General features: G+C 44.5%; 1 protein-coding gene across 1 annotated transcript in view; it reads right to left on the minus strand.

Moving 5' to 3' along the window:
- The window catches only part of efna4 (ephrin A4), a 43,476-nt gene extending 24,798 nt beyond the window's left edge, over nt 1-18,678 (minus strand). Inside the window, exon 1 of the mRNA XM_085801294.1 lies at nt 18,098-18,678. Within this exon, the coding sequence (XP_085657420.1) occupies nt 18,098-18,225 (128 nt within the window). The 5' untranslated portion in view covers nt 18,226-18,678. The remainder of the gene's footprint in view (nt 1-18,097) is intronic.
- Between the last annotated feature and the right edge of the window lie 2,987 nt (nt 18,679-21,665).

Below are 21,665 nucleotides of genomic sequence, written 5' to 3' on the forward strand. Positions count from 1 at the left end.
TCCCAACTCAGTCTGCTGTAGTTTAGTGAAGTCCATTTGTATGTTCCACTACTGTGTATAGAAATAAATCATCCACATAGGTTCATTCTAGCCTTGTTGTTAGCCACTAGCTGGCTGGCAGTAACGTCAGATTGATGATCAGTTCCATCGTCAAGTGTTGAATGGACCAACAAGGTGAGAAGTAAGATGTAGAAGGAACACGGGATGCAATTAAACTTACTCTCTCACTTCTTATGTTTTGATGCAGCTGCTACTTTCTCTCTATTTTTCTGCCTTACTAGATTTTAAGAAACACATCAGGTACACTATAACTTCATCAGTCAGTAGGACGGCATTTGGCCAAATGATGGTGTAACTTTACTCAGCGTCAGGGACAGACATCTGCTGTTGCACTCAAGCCAAGCTCAATACGGGCTCAGCAGTGGCCCCTACGGAGGAGCGAGGGCCCCGGGGCGGTTGCGCCCTCTGCCCCGGTGGCCGCTCCGCTTATGGATAACACTCATGTAGCCGCTGACTGCAGGTTGATCAAAGAATTCTATATCCCTCAAACTCATAAATAAAAGATTTGATTGGAACAAAATGTTGAGAAAAGAGGAGGAAGGGCAGGAAAAAGGAAGAGAGAAAAAAAATAGCAGTCGAGAATACCAGGAGACAAGGATCAAGCTGTGCATTACTGCACCGTCGAAAAGTCATGTGGTACTGGTTATTGCAACAAAAATAACACATCAAAATATGCTGCACACACACACACACACACACACACATACCAGAACCATATCTCATCATCTTACTGCAGAAAAATCAGAGCGCTGGCCTGTTCAAATAAGCACATGATAGCACATTCCATTCATTTTTTAGTCACATTTTTTCTTACCATGGAGGTTTTGTGATTTTGCAACATGCATAATAAGCAACACACACACGAACACACACAGAACAGAAACCAGTGTCTGTTTCAAATGAGGTGTGATTCCTGCTTGGGCTCCTCCCAGAGTCTGAGCAGCTGTGTGCGAGTGTGTATGAGGGCAGGGCAGCAGTAGTATTGGTACACCTGAATAAGTGTACAAAGTGTGTGTTAAAATGTGTGTGTGTGTGTGTGTGTGTGTGTGTGTGTGTGTGTGTGCCCCTGCCTGTGTGTTGGTATAAGGGGAGGGGCAAGGGGGGGGTTTGCTCCTCACGCCTGCTTGTGACAGTGATCGTAATACCTGCTGACACTCTTTCTTCCCTCTCTCCCTCCCTCGCTCTCACCTCATCCCTCCATCCCTGGGGGCCTTCCCGAGCTGTTTTGGGATTTGAAATCTGTTGACTCTTTCCCTACCATTCTCTCCTTAACGCATTCTCCATTCCTCACTCCCTCCACAGCAGGTCTAATGTTTTTACCATCTCTGGGGGCTGACGAGAAAAAGAAGCAGAGAGGGAGAGTGTGTGTGTGTGTATTCATATGTGGTGCGTGTGTGTGTGCCAGCAAAAGAATAAAAAAAATAAATAAAAGAAAGAAAGAAGGAGGAAACAGAGAAGAGGAATGTGTGTGTTTCACATCATTGGGGGCTGGAAAGTAGGCTGTGGTGCCATACTTCTGGGAGGCAATGCCAAAACAATATTAGTTTTTGTTCCACCATGGAAAAGTCTCCAAGAATCATACAGCAGATTCAAAATATCTACATAGTGAAACATTTGTCATGTGATCCATCTTCTCTGGAATACACAAAGCAGTGGATGAAAGGTGTGTTTAGAAACTGGGGATATAGCCAACTACTCCAACTGAAGCTGTTTTTTTCTTCCTACAGCTATGAGAAGGTGATTGTGAAAAGCAGAATAATTTATAAAATGGGCAACACACACCCACTAAACACACACGTACACGTGTTCACACACCTTCAAGTAGTTTTATCAGAGCGTCTCTTTGTTGTGTGTAGATAAAGTGTTGTGGAGCTGCACTTTGTAGCCGCATTATTAGTCGATAAAGTTTGTTCTTGGCCACGCCGACACTCTTCTGTGGCGTTTGGATTTGCACGCTGCAGTGTGTGCATAGCTTGGCACAGATTAATTCATTGAGTAATCATTAATTAGCGTTGGCAATTAGCAGGTAAGACTTAAGACATGAGGCAGCGTATTCCCCTCTCTGCTCTTTTTACTATTGCGTTTCCCTCAGTGAGTCAACTTTTGTATCCGTCATTAAGCCTCTCCATGGGAGGATTACAGAGGTATGTCATGCACATTTAGAATATTTCTCCAAGTCTTAATAAATGTCTCTTAAAATCACGTCTCTGTAGTTTTTACAAGACACTTAACGACACGGACGGTTAGTTAAAAAAGAACAGTTAAGCCATGGGGTCTTAATACTGAATCTTTAAAGCCAAAAGGTGAAAATTAAACACTTCAAAAACGTTATCATCACCATGGACATTTACTTTAGCGCTGTGTCTCTGAATGCGTGGCTTCTGACCTACTAATCTAAATACTATTATATTCACTGCACGCAAGATGCACTGCAGCAAATCACATTTATAAAGATTCATCTCACAAGATTTTCTGAGAGATCTGCAGAATAGATGTTCAAAAATCAATGTATGAAAATGTAATACTCTGATAAATATCAGTGGTATTTATTTCATTATTTTCATGGGAATAAGTTAAGTATAAAATGCCAGTTCAAGGTGAAGTTAAAATCTACATAAATAACTATTTCATATAAACGAGGTATTAAAATGTATAAATAATTAATGTTTAAAATGAGTAACTTTAAAAACATAATTTCATGAGATGTGTGTGCCTTTAAAAGAAGTTAAAAGTAATTCTATTACGTTACATTATGTGCGTGAGTTCATGCGTGAGGTCATGACCTGAATGTTTACACTTCCGGGGAGAGACTCGAGCGAGGAAGAAGAAGGAGCAACGTGTTAATGGCGTAGAGCGGAGACTTCGGGACTGTGTGTGTCGCCAGTGTGGAGTTATGAGTGAGTGACTGTGAACTGTAGTTGAGCGACGTGTTCGGAGTGTGTTTAGTCCGACTCTCCACCACTGCGTGTGTTTTGTGAACACGAAGACGAGTTCGGTTCTGTTAGCTAGCAGGAGCTAGGCTAACACCACGGGAGCTAGGCTAACACCACGGGCCTCGCTGAGGGGAAACGCCGCCTGCACGGACGGGAGGGGCTTGGGTGAGTCGTCTCGGGAGAGAGTCGTCGACGGAGGTCGCTTCGCTGCTGCCGAGGGACACAGAGGACGCTTCGCTGCTGCCGTGGGAGACGGAGGTTCGCCGCTGCGAGCTGCTGCGAGCGGAGACGGTCGTTACCGCAACGAGCGAGCGATTCATCAGCTGCGGCCTGGTCTGGCTGACTTCACAGACACACGGGAGTACAGGTATCAAAAGGTTTCCATCATGAGCTCCAACTAAGCGCGCCAACGAAAGTAGAAAAGAGTGCACTCAAAATAAAATTAGACAGTTTGAGAAAAGACAAAAACTCTAAAACCCCGGGGTTATACTTTTTTATTTTCTATATCTCTCTTCCATAGAGAACGGTTTTGATGTGTGTTTTCCCTGCATCATTAATACATTTCTTGAAACTGAGATTATTGTGTTTGGTTTTATTAAATTGTGTTTCATTATTGAAGTATTAAGATACATACAGGTCAAGTGTATTCCCTACAGTCTCCAACGTTATTTAAGAGTGAGAATCATACATTACCCTAGACTGTATACTATTTGAGATGTGACTTTTACCATAATACATTTGATAAGCGTTAAAGCTTCATCTTCATAACATAAGGTGGGTTTTAATACACGAGCCGGTGGTAAAAGGGTTACATTTTTGGGGGCTCGTTCCGGGATTTGTTTTTGTTGTAACTGACCTGTTTTTTTATTTTCTTTATTCAAAAAAAAAAAAAGAGAGAGAGAATTTTTTCCGAGACTGCTAATGTAATTATCCTCATTGCTAAAAACGGGGAATTATTAAGTGTGTTTACATTTATTGTGAAGTTTTGCTGTTCTGAGCTAAAAAAAAATGGAAGCAATTGAAATTGAAGCTTGGTGCAAAAGGCAGCAGTTAGCTTATGAAAATGCAGTTGTTTTGAGTGATGTTGACCCAGATGTCACAGATGCAGTTCTGCTAACAGCTTTAAGTCAGGTTAAAGTATTTGGGAAGTCTGAAATAGTTGATCGTTGTCTTGATACAGCTTCTAAAACACATTTTATACTGATCAAGACTTCCACTGACTTGACTAAACAAACCCTACCTGACGTTGTTGGACTTCCTGGGGAGGCTGGTCCATGGCCTGTTCATGTGCTCACTGCTCCTGCAGAAAATGAAGAGTTTCAAGCTAAACTAATGTCGTTTCTGAAGACTGAAGGTAAAACTCTCACTGATGTTAGCGGCTTACTCCAACCTTCACCCCTTGACATGAACACTGCACTAATACACGCCATCAGCTCCTTAGTGGATAAATGTAACACCACATCTGCTGATTCTCAGAGTTATCGCAAGCTGCGCATGTTCTCTGGTGTGAAACCTACGCCCAGTGGCGAGGAAGAGTATGATGCATGGGCAGAACAGACAACGCATTTGCTAGAAGAGTGGCAGTGCAGTGACAATACAAAGAAACAGAGGATAGTGGAAAGCTTAAAAGGTCCAGCTGCTGACATTGTGAGATTTTTGAGAGTGCAGAAGCCCACTGCAACTTCACATGACTACATGCAAGCTTTGGAAACAGCTTTTGGGACAACTGAGAGTACATCTGATCTCCTGGTGAAGTTTAGACACACATATCAAAATGTTGGTGAAAAACTGTCTACTTACCTGTTGAGGCTGGATAAACTGCTGCACTGTATTTTCAGAAAAGGAGGCGTGGCACTGTCTGACATGAATCGATTACGGATGGAGCAGGTTGTGAGAGGAGCACTGCAACAAGACATGATCGCTCTACGTCTCCGCATGACCCACAAGCTGCGAGAACCTCCTTCTTTCAGTGAGTTGCTAAAAGAGGTAAGGGAGGAAGAGGACATGCTCCAAAGCAGAAACGATGTCAAGAACCCAGTAATGTCACAGTCTGTAACTCCTGTTTCCAAGCCTGCACCTGAACCGGAAGTCGATCCTGAAGTAGCCAAGCTGAAAAAAGAGATCAGTGTCATGAAAGCTGAAATGATTAGTCTTAAAGCTGCTACAGCATCACATCCAGACACACAGAGTCCACAACTAGAAATCCCTGCCAAGACAACCTACAAAAAAAATGCTACCCCACAAAGGTCTGGCTATCAAGAGGATAAACCTGGGATATTTTGCTATAGATGTGGGGAGGATGGACATTTTAAGAGAGAATGTGAAGGTGAAGAAAACCTACTCAAAGTCAACAAGCGCCTCATTAAACTGACAAAGAAATCGGGAAACTACCGCGGGGTCCAGTAGAGGAACGGCCTGGCATCCCGGTGGTTGCAACACGTTCCACCAAGTGTAAAAACTCAGAAAGAAAAGTGATTGACACTGTACCTGAAGGCTTAGTGGGCCCAAGCTCTGTTGTGTCAGTACAGATTGAAGGCATCTACTCTAAAGCCATACTCGATTCTGGTTCTCAAGTAACTTTGCTGTACAGATCCTTCTACGACAGATATCTGACACACCTGCCATTGACGTCTATCAGCACTTTGCAGATATGGGGTCTTAGTCCTGCTGAGTACCCTTATGATGGCTATTTGTCACTTAGGCTGGAGTTTTTGGAAGCGGACGTCGGAGTGAGTGAGACCATTGATGCACTTGTGTTGGTATGTCCTGACCCAGTTGTGAGAGGTGAAGCTTCCATGCTCGTAGGCACAAACACACCCACTGTGAGACGACTGCTTAGCCACTGTAAAGAAAAGGGAGGAGAAAACTTTGTGAGAACTATGCACATTCACCCAATCTTCAGAAAAGTTTTCAGTGAGATCTCACTTCTGCCACCTGACACTGACAACAACAAAAGAGGAACTGTGTGGTTTACTCAAACCAAACCTGTCACCTTACGGCCTGGGGGAGTCGCCAGAGTGACTGGTGCTGCCAAGTTTCAGGGAGCGCCGAGCACTCAGACCATCCTCGTGGACTCACCTGATGACCCTGCGAATGAGTCACGGTTTCCAGATGAACTCCTGGTGAGACCAGAGTTACAGACATCCACTGGTGTGATGGCTAAGAAAATCACTGTTCTAGTCAGAAACATGTCAGCACGAGAAATTACCTTGACCAGAGGAATGCCGATCGCTCATCTGTTTCCTGTCGACGTCATGTCATCTCCACCTGAAAAGAAAGAGTCTGATGTTGAATCAACAGGAAAGTTGACGCCCTCCTCTTTCAACTTTGGAGACTCACCAGTTCCTAAGGAGTGGAAAGAAAGATTGGTGACAAAAATGATGGAACGGAGCGAGGCTTTCTCTCTGCATGAGTTTGATGTAGGATGCAGCAAAAGCACCCAGCATACTATCAAAACCACAGACAACAAACCATTTCGTGAGAGGTCTCGTCGGCTGCCGCCTGCAGATGTGGAGGCATTGAGAGAACATCTGTCGCAGCTAAAAAACGCTGGTGTTATTACAGAGTCACGCAGTCCTTATGCCTCACCCATTGTGGTCGTGAGGAAGAAGAACGGGAAAATAAGGATGTGTGTGGATTTCAGGACTCTAAACCGTCGCACTGTCCCAGACCAATACACAGTGCCAAGAATTGAAGATGCTTTGGCCTGTCTCAGTGGAAGTAAGTGGTTTAGTGTGCTCGACCTTCGGAGTGGATACTATCAAGTGCCAATGACAGACTCTGACAAAGACAAGACAGCTTTCATCTGCCCGGCTGGATTCTTCCAATTTGAAAGAATGCCACAGGGAGTGACAGGGGCTCCTGCTACGTTTCAGCGGATCATGGAACAGACTGTCGGAGACATGAATTTGCTTGAGGTATTGGTTTATCTCGATGATATCATTGTGTTTGGAGCGACGCTCGAGGAGCATGAAACCAGATTGTTAAAGGTGCTTGACCGCTTGAGAGATGAAGGACTGAAGTTGTCACTGGATAAATGCCAGTTTTGTCAGCCATCGGTAACCTACGTCGGACACATCATATCACAAGATGGGGTCTCTACTGATCCAAAGAAGACCGAAGCTGTAACCACATGGCCGAGACCGAACACTGTGACTGCTTTGCGGTCGTTTCTTGGATTCTGTGGGTACTACAGACGCTTCGTGAAGGATTATTCCAAAGTAGCTCACCCGTTGAACCAACTGTTGTCCGGTTACCCACCAGCTGCAAAGAAATTCAAAGGTAAACAGGAGAATACTTACCTCAACCCTTCAGAGCCTTTTGGTCATCGGTGGGATGAAAAATGTGAAGCAGCCTTTGAGGAACTGAAGCGACGGCTTACTCAAGCTCCTGTGTTAGCTTTTGCAAATCCTCATCTCCCCTATGTGCTGCATGTCGACGCTAGCCGAGAAGGGCTAGGAGGAGTGTTGTACCAGGATCAGGGTGAAGGATTGAGACCCGTGGCTTTCGTCAGTCGAAGCTTGACTCCTTCAGAAAAGAATTACCCAGCCCATAAATTGGAATTTTTGGCGCTGAAGTGGGCGGTAGTGGACAAGCTGCATGATTATCTGTACGGGACTAAGTTTGAGGTGAGGACAGACAACAACCCTCTGACATACGTGTTAACGTCTGCCAAGCTGGACGCGACGGGTCACCGTTGGCTTGCTGCCCTATCTACGTATGACTTCAGTCTCAAGTACAGATCCGGTGTCCAAAACATTGATGCCGACGCCCTCTCACGTCGTCCACATCCCAGTCCAATACAAAAATCAGAGTGGAAAGACATTCCTGCAGCAGGTGTGAGAGCCATGTGCCAGATGTCTGCGGTGACAGAACACAGAAACCCACAGTCTGGAAGAGCCATTGACCTTTTGGGGGTTTCTCCACAAGCTATCCCACAAGCTTATTGTAATTTGGCTTCTTTGAGTGTCAAAAATATGCCTGTTGTGAGTTTCACTGAGTTGTCAACCGCTCAGCAGGAAGATCCCGGCATAGGACAAGTGTGGTCGGCTCTGAGAAATGGCAATATCAACCAAGTTGACAAGACAAAACATCAAGCTTGCTCTTTGCTGTTGAGAGAGTGGGACAGGTTAAAGATGCAGAAAGGAGTAATGTATCGCATTGTAACTCCACCAGGAAAATCACGCTGTTCTCAATTGGTGCTACCAGAAAAGTACAGAAACACAGTAATGAAATCACTGCATGATGACTCAGGTCATTTGGGCCTCGACAAGACATACGGCCTGATTAAAGATCGGTTCTACTGGCCTCGGATGAAGTCAGAGATCGAAGAGTATTGCAAGTCTTGTGTGAGGTGCATAAAAAGAAAGACTTTACCCAAGAGAGTTGCACCTTTGTCTCATCTGCAAAGTGATGGACCATTTGACCTTGTTTGTATGGACTTTCTGTCCATTGAGCCCGATTCGAGCAACACAGAAAATGTCCTGGTCATTACTGATCACTACACTCGCTACGCCCAAGCCTTTCCAACAAAGGACCAAAAAGCCTCTACAGTGGCAAAAGTGTTACTGGAGAAATATTTCGTCCATTATGGATTGCCCAAGAGGATGCACAGTGATCAGGGCAGAGATTTCGAAAGTCGCCTTGTCCACGAAGTGTTGAGTTCACTCGGAGTTGAAAAATCAAGAACGACGCCCTATCATCCTCAAGGAGATCCCCAACCCGAGAGGTTTAATAGGACATTGTTGGACATGTTAGGGACTCTGGAACCAAACAGGAAGAAGAAATGGAGTCAGCACGTCATACATTTGGTTCATGCTTATAATTGTACTCCGAATGAAGCTACGGGATTTTCTCCCTATTTTCTCATGTTTGGGCGTGAAGCCAGATTACCTGTGGATCTATGTTTTGAGAATTCTAGTGATGGCACACAACAGAAAACTTACCTCAAGTACGTTTCCGACATGCGGAGGGAGTTGAAGGCTGCCTATGAACTAGCAGAGTCCATCGCTGCCAAGCAGAATGATAACAACAAGCAGAGATATGACAAAAGAATCAGATTTACACAGTTGTTACCTGGAGACAGAGTCTTGCTACGGAACCTTGGATTACAAGGGAAGCATAAACTGGCAGATCGCTGGGCATCGAAACCATATGTTGTGGAAAGCAAGATGCCGAACTTACCAGTGTTCCGCTTGAAACCTGAAGATGGCGATGGACCAATCAAAATCCTCCATCGAAATCACCTCCTGCCTCTCGGGAAGAGGATATGTCCAGATCCTGTATCTAATACAGATGTTACACCTACAAGGAGAGTTCTTCGACGGAGAAGACAGAAAACGCCAGATAAAGACTCTGAAAGAAGAGAAGTTAGACCCAGTGATCCTGTTGGAAAAGAGTACACTGACTCAGAGGATGAGGACTATGGACTGTGGTATGATTCCACTATTGAACCTCTCAGGAACAACATGGATGATGATACTCTGGAACCATTCAGTCTGGATTTGGATATCTTCTTAAGCGACTTGACTGGACAACCAAAAGCAGTTGAGCCAGCAGAAACACAGGAATGTGTGGAGGAACCTGAAATGGACAGTGGAAATGAACTTGAGTCAACTGAGACAACAGAACCTGAATTAAAAGAGACATGTGAGAACCATGAAGAGACTGAAAGAGACAAAACACTGACTGAAGACATTCACTTACAAGAAGAAGACATTGACCTTGACTCTGAGACTGATCTTGACTTTGACGCTCAGACCAGACCTCAGAGACTAAAGAGGGCTCCTTTAAGGTTAACTTATGACACCCCAGGTCATCCAAGTGTCATAGCAGCCCCTACGGTGAAGTTTGTTTCTTGTATTTACAAGTGGATAGGTACACCTATAATTGCTTAATTGTGTGTTTCTCTCACCAGATGTGCCATATTGGTTTTATGTTTTCAAGGTACAAAGTCATGAGGGCATGCTTTTATTTTGGTGGGGGGAGAGTGTAATACTCTGATAAATATCAGTGGTATTTATTTCATTATTTTCATGGGAATAAGTTAAGTATAAAATGCCAGTTCAAGGTGAAGTTAAAATCTACATAAATAACTATTTCATATAAACGAGGTATTAAAATGTATAAATAATTAATGTTTAAAATGAGTAACTTTAAAAACATAATTTCATGAGATGTGTGTGCCTTTAAAAGAAGTTAAAAGTAATTCTATTACGTTACATTATGTGCGTGAGTTCATGCGTGAGGTCATGACCTGAATGTTTACACTTCCGGGGAGAGACTCGAGCGAGGAAGAAGAAGGAGCAACGTGTTAATGGCGTAGAGCGGAGACTTCGGGACTGTGTGTGTCGCCAGTGTGGAGTTATGAGTGAGTGACTGTGAACTGTAGTTGAGCGACGTGTTCGGAGTGTGTTTAGTCCGACTCTCCACCACTGCGTGTGTTTTGTGAACACGAAGACGAGTTCGGTTCTGTTAGCTAGCAGGAGCTAGGCTAACACCACGGGAGCTAGGCTAACACCACGGGCCTCGCTGAGGGGAAACGCCGCCTGCACGGACGGGAGGGGCTTGGGTGAGTCGTCTCGGGAGAGAGTCGTCGACGGAGGTCGCTTCGCTGCTGCCGAGGGACACAGAGGACGCTTCGCTGCTGCCGTGGGAGACGGAGGTTCGCCGCTGCGAGCTGCTGCGAGCGGAGACGGTCGTTACCGCAACGAGCGAGCGATTCATCAGCTGCGGCCTGGTCTGGCTGACTTCACAGACACACGGGAGTACAGGTATCAAAAGGTTTCCATCATGAGCTCCAACTAAGCGCGCCAACGAAAGTAGAAAAGAGTGCACTCAAAATAAAATTAGACAGTTTGAGAAAAGACAAAAACTCTAAAACCCCGGGGTTATACTTTTTTATTTTCTATATCTCTCTTCCATAGAGAACGGTTTTGATGTGTGTTTTCCCTGCATCATTAATACATTTCTTGAAACTGAGATTATTGTGTTTGGTTTTATTAAATTGTGTTTCATTATTGAAGTATTAAGATACATACAGGTCAAGTGTATTCCCTACAGTCTCCAACGTTATTTAAGAGTGAGAATCATACATTACCCTAGACTGTATACTATTTGAGATGTGACTTTTACCATAATACATTTGATAAGCGTTAAAGCTTCATCTTCATAACATAAGGTGGGTTTTAATACACGAGCCGGTGGTAAAAGGGTTACAAAAAAATCTAGATAAACAGAGTAGGACCTAAGAGGAAGCTGATGACAGGGAGACTCATTTTAAAGTGACCAAAACAACAAATAAATCACTGTGCAATGTTCTTTATAGGCTCATATAAATCAGGACATTCACATACAGTTTCTAGTAAGTGCAAGTGCAGTCAGTGTTTGATCTGTGAGAACACAGGCTGTGTAAAAAGAAGAAGAACTCCTATACAGTGGCTGTCCTTAAGCACTTTGAAGACTTGAGCCATGATGGTAAAGCATGTCTCAGTGTCCTCCTGGCAGCGAGGACCTTGTATGGTACAATAATCCAGGTTCCTGCTACAGCCTTTTGCTCGGCCTGGGTCAATACTAATTCAATTTCTGTCTAAGGGAATTCCCAGGTTGCCTCTTGGCAGGATTTCTGAGCTGAGTGGAAGAGCATTGTGCGAGCTTATATGTTTCATGAGAGTGTGAGTCTGCCCGTTTGTGCCTGCACACGTGTTTGTGTGTGGGTGAAATTCTAGAAAAAAAAAAAAAATGCACATATTGGCAGAACAACAAGCAGATTGTTTTGTTTGGGTCAAGCTTAAATTGACAGCGTTTCCCACATTTAGAGTTCATATGTTCTCACGCACACACAGTTTAATTGCTGTTTTGGATATCAAGTAGCACACAGTCGAGCTGACACCTACAACAATGCCCGCTCATTGTAACGCCATGAATGGATGAATGAATGAATGAATGCGCTCCCGCTCAGTGCTCACCAACAGCCCTTAACCACCATAACCACCCTCTTCACACACATACGGCTCAGCAGCCATTTTGTGCCAAAGCCTTGGCCGCGCTGTGCCAACCTGAAGCGCTCACAACACTGAACCTCATTTCATTCCACAGCTGTGCCGCCCCACTTGGAGACATTCATACAATGCAACTTATTACAACTTAATGCAACCTAATATTGATGTATGTGTGTACACAGAGAAGCGGGGCGGCGTGGGGAGAGAAATTGGGAAAGAGATGGGTCCATATGCAGTCTGGCGATAATGCGAGAAGCCGGCGATAATATCTGGGTGTTAAATTGGTATCGATTGACTAAATATCCTGACCAGGAGGAGAGAGCGGCCGTCCTTTCATGCTTGTACACCATGTCTGCTCCGACAGCTCCAAGCTGCACTGTGACTATCTGATCCATTTTAATACAGACATCCTCACCGCTAGGCCTGAGCCCAGACCTCATTTTCAACACAGTGTGCTCGAGTCTTCCTGCATGTGTGTACATGTGTGTGTGTGTGTGTATCTGTTTTCTCTTCAAAGAGAAAGGTTATATTTTTTTTTTTGTGCAATATTTTATGTTGGTCTACTGTATTGCTACACAGTAAAATGGAGGATTTCACACAGATATACACATGAAGGAAGAAGCAGGAAGCCATGTCAGTCAGTCGGAACCTAAATCTACTTCTTGAATTATTTTCCAAAATGAGGCCATGTGACATTGAAGAGCAATAGGAATCGTTGCACAATACTCTATCAGCATGCTTCAACTCCCAAACAACATGCATCGAAAGGCAGTAACACGCCTTTCCCCTCCAACACCTCAGTCACACCTAAATTCAACCTACAAGAGGGAACAAAACAATGACCTATTTAGACGAGAGGCCGGCACAGCGGTTGGTAAATGTTCCCACAGCCGCACACCGCTGGCCGGAACTGAGGACTTTTTCCAGTGAAAGGCACTTTCGCTGCTTGCTGTGAGTGGAGGAGAAGTTTCAAAGAAGTAGTAAAGGAACATGAGTCATGTGCGAGATCACAAGTGAATCAAAGTCTTGGAGTGTTAGAGTAGGGCTGGGTATCCTGGTACATTTCTGGGTTTTGTTTTTGCAGAACTGAAATTTATCACACTCCATCTCTCTTCTCAAGGAAACAAAGACTTCCCGCTTTACGCAAAAACCAGCAGGTCAGTTCCAGACACACACACTTACACGCTCACACACCTCTGACAGAGCTATTGTTCCACTGAAATGAACTTCACTCGACAACAATGGCACCGAATGTCAATTCACAGGCGTACAAATCACTAAAATCACTGGCCTGCATTGTTTTCCGACAGAGATGAAGAAGCCGAAGCACAAAGTTAACTCATCCACAGTTTACCTCCAGATAATACACTCAATACTGCAAACAAACAAGACAAAGCACATTTACAGAGACAGATAAGGCACACAAACGCACTCACAAACACACCTCTGGATCTACACAAGCCCCCCCCCCCCCCACCACAGCAGCTAGTGAGACAATGAGCACTGACACAGAAAGACACAGTAAAGGGAGAGAGAGACACTGATACAGCCTGATGACAGATGAGAGAGAGAACCAGAGAGAGGCATGGAAGGAGAGAGAGAGAGAGAGAGAGAGGAAAAAGAGAGGGGGGTATTGCTTTGTTAGCAGGACAGGGAATAAAGTGGTAATTACCTCACTGTGGGTTTGTTGATTATAGTTCAGCCAGGTTCTCCATGTTAATCATTTACCAGGGGAAGACAGAGATTAGTACAGAGACAGACACAGAGAAGGGAGATAGCAGACAGGCCGAGAAATAGATTAATTTGCATGCACACACACGACAGAGGAGGAATAGACACAGACGGACCTGAGGGGTGAAGAAAAAATAAAAAGTAAAATTAAAAAAAAGAAATCAGTATAAAACTGCAGTCACCTTACCTGACAAGACACAATTACAGGCAGTGTCTGTTTCCACTGTACTGTACAATGAATGTGTGTCTGCTCGCACAAGCCCACAGATCAGATGTGTGTATGTGAATGTGTGTGTGTGTATGTGTTTGTGTGTGTGTGAAGGTATGATATGCAGAATGGGATTGACTCTGGTATTTAAACTAGATCATTCATGAGTGCACACAGAGGGAAATGATGCATAAACAGAGCAGAGATTACACGGAAGACTTATGAGGGCTGCTTTCAATAAAGATACAGAAAACCAATACAAATATTCGTCTCCTCACACACCATTTAAACATGCTTCGCTGGGTTTAAGCTCGACCCCGCTCTTTGTCTGAGGAGGAGGAGGAGAGAGCGTGACAGAGACAGAAAGGAAAAGAGTGAGCGAGAGAGTTAGTTCAGAGGGGTCCAGGCTGCTCTGATGTTGTTTTAAAAACAGCTTAAAGGTCTGTGTCCAAACTTGCAGACTGAGTTCAAGTGTAACCAAGAAGTGGTTATAATGTTCCTAAAACATTGTTATCTCCAATTAAAGGTCTTCTAATCTGCTACTCTGCAGGGGGGGAAGAGAGTCAGACAGTAGTGGGAGAAGAGGAAGCAAAGAGTTGGAGACCAGAGACTGAGAAGTTTGAGCTGTGATCCAGAGGAAGTGTTGCAACAAGTCCTGCCATGGCTGATAAAAAGGAAAAAGAAAAGGTAGAGGTGTGAGCCAAGAACAAGGGTAAATCAAAGGACAAGGAAATGGAGTAACTGGTTCAGGTAGGGGTGACATTTATACTTGTTCCAAATCTATAAGCAACTTGTTCACAGAGGTAAAAACCGCAGAAGAGAGAGAACAAAATACTTGAAGTTCTGGAGCTGTGGGTAAACTTCCTGACTGATTCTGAGTAAATTTATGAGGATGAATGTAGCACAAGGAGCAAACACTGTTGTATCAGCAGGTAGTCTGGTCAACCTATTTGGTCCAACAGGTTATAAAAAACGCTATGGCACACAAGGGAGGGCTGAAAACACCAGTAAACTAAAGCTGAGGTAAGCTGCTGAAGTATCCTGTCAGCACTGGGAACACACACAACACACACACCCAAGCTCAGAGGACTCTGGATGTAATATTTCACTAACCTTTAACTGTTCAAGGAAGTAAAAAATAATTTCTCTTCTAATAAGGAACTATCGCTCTGAGAGACACTGTTATAAAATTGTAAGTGATCGTAAACTCTGTTCATAAAATCATAAAAGAGGGCAATGGAACCACTTGAGCCCCACAATGAAAGAGGCCAGGGTGTCTGATTCTGCAATGTTCAACGCTGACCCTGCAGTCAGTCTATCACTTCCATTTCAGAGCTCTATTTTTCAATCTGGAGGGTGCTAAATGTGTGCCAGTTAAAGTGTTTCACTGAGCCTTTGTTACAGCCATATTAGTCAGCAAAGAACAGGGCAACGAGGCCCTTCAGTCTCCACTCCAATGCCCCTGCTTCATTAAAACCATAAATCTAGATGTCGAAGGAAAGAGAATGTCTTCTGTCATATGTATTAAAAAGAGCCTGTTTGCTCACCAGCTACAGTTGTGTTATATACGAGCTCAGCCCTCAGCGTGTAACGGCAGCCATAGCTTCTCCTCAGCTGCTGTTTTTTGTTTTTTTTTTCCCTCAGCAGCGCCTGAAATCAGTGCAATTCTTCTGTTTTTTTTGCTGCTAAAGCCGCTTATTAGCTTAACCGTCCAAAAAAGCTTCACTTTGTACATCACCAACATTTACGACCGGGGCTGAATGGAAAAGGTGCAGAAAGGCCAAATCAAGAACACTCTGCCAACACGTTCCAATGGATTTACTATGTGACTGTTAAAAACCTGCCTTAATTGTTTTCTGGAAACACAACATTAACACATTTTCTTGTAAAGTTGTGGTGTTAGCGTATTTAAAGACAGGAAACAACTCATCTTTCTGCCAACTGTGTACATGTAAAAAAGAAAAAGAAAAAAGAAAGTTCAATATTTTTTCTATTTTGTTCTCCAACAATTGCAGAGGGGAATATCTGGTAACAAAACCCTTGACTAGTTTTTAACTTTAACTGCCTGCAGTTTGCTGCCGCCCAGGGTGGTTTTGTTGGAGCTATTTCGCAATAAACATCAGTGCTGAAAGCTATGAAACTGCATCAGAACAGTAAAGTTGGCTGTTTTACTAAAACAATGAACTGGAGAGAAAACTGCAGCATCCCTGTGGGTTTGTCACGTACCGTCGTCTGATTCATTGTTAATATAAAAGTAATGATTAAAGCAGCTTTAAGAGATGAGTACACAACTTTTTTTGGGATTGTCAATAATGAAGAATAATGGCATAATTGTAAATCACTATAACACTGTGGAGAATAAACTATTTTTGCTGCACCATGAGCATCGAGCGCAGTCCTGGACTTAGCACTGGTACTTGGTGCCAGAAAAAGGCACAGCTCCTCTGCCTGTCCCTGAGATCCTTCTCCCTGGCCTGGCCACATTTACAGGCCTCAGGACAACCTGGCTGGCTGGCAGGCAGCTAATAGAAAATATGGTATGGGAAAATGACTGAAGCTCAACTAATCACACCGCCAATATCCATCACTGGGCAGGAGGGAGTCGTAAGAGATAAAGGGGGGGTGAAGGAGCGAAGGAGGAGCGGGGAGTGCAGACAAAAAAAATGAAAAGGAGAGTGGGATGTAACAAGGGAGGTAATGAAGAGTGAGGAGAGGAGAGGAGAGGAGAGGAGAGGAGAGGAGAGGAGAGGAGAGGAGAGGAGAGGAGAGGAGAGGAGAGGAAGTGAGTCCCGGCGGTAAAACCCAGGGGATTGTGGACCGGGTGCAGCATCACGGCTCTGCTGATAGCTTTGTGATTGGGTGGTGTTGCTGATGAGAGTGATTCTCTGCCACAGTGGGTTACCCTCCGCCGTGATGCTGATGGCATTGTGATTGTGTGGTGTTGCAGCCGACTGTGTGGCCCTGCCACAGGCTGTGACCATTCATCCCTGAATCTCTGGGGAAGAAGAAGGTGCTTCCTAATCCTCACAGTGTTCCTCCCCAACACATTTCTGTAGGGTCCCAATTACATGACTGGGTTTTACCCACCTGGACACACTGGATATCACCTCTGCTGATTTCAGTGAGCTACAGGAGGAGTCTGCTGACCTGACGAGGAACCCCTTGGGGAGAGTATAAGCCCCACGAGTCATATTTATGTCGCATTTTGTGCATCCATAAATGTAAAATACAAGAACGGCCTCTGTGACCATTAAGTAAAAAGGTCATTCATCTGAAAGAGTGTTTGGGGAATCAGGCCTTATGGAGAGAGCCTCTAAATAAGCAGCTGTGAGAAAGGCAGATGTGTTATTTTGAGCTGTGGCCCTACACTGGCCCTGCAGGTCTCCCACCTCAACCCCTCAATTAGCCTGACTGGAACACCTGGATCAGCAGGTGAGCCTGACTCTGCCTTCTTAATGGCCCCAATCAACCCATTACACACACACACACACAAACATCCACACCATCCCATTAGCCGACCACATATTCACTTATGCACAGCAGCACTTTAGACTTTAATACACACCTGTGTCCTCAGAATGCTATCTTGGGCGCTATTCAGAACAAACACTGTTCAGTGCTGTTTCTCAGTCTGTACGGAGCATAATCACAGACTCCAAAAGACAGTGGTCAGGTGAAAGCCAGTGTTGGAGTGTTGCCATTATGATAAAGATAACTACCTGCAGGAAGAAGGTGAGACCAGGCCACTGTGCTTTAAATGGGGGCAGGCTGAATCCCCAGAGTTCAAGCGTTTTTAACTTTTTTTATTTAAGGACAGAAACAGTCTGACACAGGGTTTGAGTTATGGGTAAGTTGCAGGAAGTCATACCTGCTGCTCTGCCCCACTCTTCATTTACGCACACCAGGACGTGATCTGCAGCATAGCACAGATTCTTTAGGCCAATTCAAGTCTGACTCATTTAACAGGAATCATTTTGGTCGTTATGCAAAGTCGAGGCTGCGCAAGTTCAGACCAGCCGCGTTGGATTATTTAGGTTTGAATCACATCTGTAACATCAGGCCTGCACCCAGAGAAGCCATGAGGCGCTATAACCGCCCCCCTCCCTTTTTTTTTTGTAGTGCGTGCAGCATCAGTATTAAAGCGCTCACGTCAGCATCGCTCTCACCTGGTGTTGGTTGAATTCCAGTACACGACGTGTCTTTTGGCCACAGCAGCTGAGATGATGTTGAAGAGGAAAATAGTGGCTCTCCAAGTGGGGAGAGCTCCGATGAGTGTCAGCATCAGAGAGCCCATGGTTAGGGTAGTGTGGTGGTGGTGGTGGTGGTGGTGAGGGGGCCCGCGGAGCCTCTACACCGGCCGGGAGGGAGGGAGGGAGTGGTGTGCCGATCAGGTGAGGAGAAGGAGGAGGAATCCAGACAAGAAACCCGGTGATCAACTTCTCCTTCCAGCAGCGTTAAGCAACTCACGAACCGAGTACAAACCTCTGGATCATCTGCTGCAGCAGCTTCGCGTCATGTCCAAAGGTAAAAACTGATTAAAGTCGCTCAAGACTCATAAAAAAAAAGAAAAAGCTCAAGTGAGTCACAGGCTGCAGAGCTGAAGGTGTGCACGTCCACAGAGGAAAGTTGGAGAGAGTTTTTCCCAATGGTGCATGATGGTTTTTCAGGCTGATAAAACAAGACTAAACCTGAGTTTTAAAGGCCAGGGTCTCGGCCATAGTAAATCATCTGAATATCAATTGAAACTGCCAGCTGGTTTGGCAGCAACAGATTGCACAGCGCGAGAAGGGCGGGTCCGCTGCGCTGAGGGGCGGCGCCGGGGAAAACTTTGAGCCAATCAGCGCCCAAGGGTGTGGTGATGTGTGATACTGTAGCGCAAAGTTAAATCTTTGTGAGGTGCGCCGACTGGTGTGAGGAGGCAGCCTGTCACTGTTCCAGTTTTTTTTTTTTTTTTTTTAAATTTACTTCAGGAAACCTTCAGGAGCCTCTGTCCTCCCCCCTCCTCTGGAAACGACTCACCAGGAGCTGAAGAGTTTAACATAATGAGTCCTGACTGACCTGGGGCAGCAGCTGAGTGAGGATTTGCTCATAGGCACTCCAACAGTGAGGCTCACACAGTCTAACAAGCATCCTTCCCCCCTCCCATCCCTCTCCCCTCCCTTCAGCTTTACACCTTCTGGTTCCACCACAGCTCCATGTAGGACAGCATTACACGGTAAAATGGTGTTTTTCAGTTACCCAACACACAAGATAATCAAACAGCAGGGAGCCGCACCACCCCGTCGTCTATAGTCTGCAACATCCACATTTACTTCAGCTACACTTGCCTGCATGAGGTGTATGTGTGTGTGTTTGAGTATGTGTGTATGTGTGTATGTGTGTGTGTGAGTTGATAAGTATTAATTCTCTGAGTGTTGTCTGTCGCCCCAGGGGAAGGTGTAGTGACAGTAATCACTACGCCTCCATGGGCAAAAGCCACTGGTGGTCCTCTCTAATTATCTGATTTTCTAAGTGTGTGTGTGTGAGATAGAAAGAGAGGGAGAGTTGGGGGAGGAAGATTACTAACCCTGCTATTGGATCAACACTATCACTCATCCAGACAAAGTTACATTGATGGCTTTGTGGTATTATCTGCTGCAGATGCACGTCTGGCTATTTCCTCTCTGAAGGACCCCCCCCTCCCCACACACACACACATACACACACACACCACCCCTATCCACCCCCACACTCCCTACTCCCACCTTCCCTTACTTTCTCTATCTTCTATCCTACTTATGTGTGTGTGGTTCATAGTGTACATGCGCGTGTGGCCTAGGACTCATTAGCTCACTTCCTGGAGGTCCTGATCATTAATTTCCCATGATGCCTCAGTGCTCCTGTGTGGCTAATTTGTCCCCGGTGAGCTAGCGCTCCCTCAGCAAACGTGGAGCAGACCACAGAGGAGCGACCCACTCTGCTGGGGTCTCGCTATGTGCTCATTGTGATTGATCTGTGGGACCAGACACTTCCTAACAAATTTTGTGCCAGAGGTTAATAATGCTGTGTGAAAATTCATTTAATTCTTCTCGTCTTTTCTCCAAAACAGAGAGAAAAGGAACTTCACAGCTTCTCTTCTTCTCCTCTCTCCCTTCTTTTTTCCTCTTTAATATTTGTTTCAATTCCTCAGTGTCCTCTATTCATCATTAAAAGCACTCTTTCCAAAAAATCTTTTTCCTCAACCTCCATCCATCATCCATCCTAATCTTCACCCTCATTGATCTTCTCATTACTGGTCAAATATGTTTTTTTTCTGTCTCCTGGCACAGTTTATCTCAGCAAACACTCTGTCGTATCAGTATAGACTCACATCACAGTAAATCTACACTGAGAGTTACATCCTATATTTATATGAACAATGGCTTTAAATGTCTACGGCTAAATATGCAACAAGTTTAAGTTTGTGGGGAAAACCTCTTAAGGTTTTATTTATTAAGAGTTTCAAAAACTTGAGTCTTCTTCCCTGGGACTGTGTGGGTGTAATCTCTTGTGAAATAACCAACAATGTTGTAACTTTTGCAGAAAATTGCATATTCGTGTAAGAGCACGTAGCTCATACTGTAGAAAGAGGCTGACTGATCTTCAGATCCTTTTCAAAAATAACTTTAATCAAGCTAACGGTGATTCATGGAGATCAAATCTAAAGTGTGATCCCATATTGATTTTTTTCTGTCATACATATGAATGTTGAATTTTATGTTATGGCGTCAAGGCTACAGTAAAAAAAGAGTTTGTTGAGCTGTTGTCATGTTCATGCACAGATAGGTGATGAATGAAAGGAACCGACATAATAAAATGTTTCAGTAAGATGCTGGGCCTTCATCCTCCAAGTCTCTCACTCTCTTGTTGAAATAATCATCTTTCTTCAACATGATATTTCCACATCTGGTGTTTTGATGATGGTTGTGAAGACTATGAGGGTCCAAAATCTGTTCAGACGTTCAGTTCTGATCATTGCAAAGACTAAATCATCAAACCACTCGGTGACATTTTAGTAAAGCATTTGACTTTGAGTATTATTTACTGATTTTTAAAATACATATTTCATGAGCCTATAGGCCTCATCACTTAATGTCTAAGGAATGTGAAGAATGTGACATGAGTGTTACTTTAAGTTACCTTCATTTTACCTCTCCTCTCCATCACTTCTTCTTCTCTCCCCTCTCCATTGCCTTTGTACAGTAGTGTCAGTAGCCTCTTAATCCTGTTATCTCCACATATACAGGCTGACACCAAGCCACTCTTCAGAGCTGTAATCAACTACCCTACGCAAACATACACACAGCATGAGCACACTCCTCTCCCTATATCTCACTGTTCCTCTCACTGTGACACACACACACACACACACACACACACACACACACACAGTGGGCCTGGCCCCATTCCCCGTCTACTTTGTAATCCCGCTATTTTTGGTCTCCTACTATTTTGATCGGCCGTGTGCCTGCATGTTTCGTACACATCTCGGCCTGTCTATCACTCATCACTAGCACTGCCTCTTCCCATAAGATATCTTACCCTCACCTGTCATTCTTCCTTCCCTGCTCTCACTTCCTCTCCTCCACCTCCTCCTCTTCGTCTATTTACATTCATTTATTCCTCTCTGTGGCTGCCGCAACATCAGGATTCATCTCCACTTCATCAGAGTTATTAATTGTTTTAATTTGGCTTAATGATCAGGCACGATTAATA

The sequence above is a fragment of the Trachurus japonicus genome, chromosome 16 (assembly GCF_045865225.1).
Source record: "Trachurus japonicus isolate A0001 chromosome 16, Traja_1.0".
NCBI classification, from domain to species: Eukaryota; Metazoa; Chordata; class Actinopteri; order Carangiformes; family Carangidae; genus Trachurus; species Trachurus japonicus.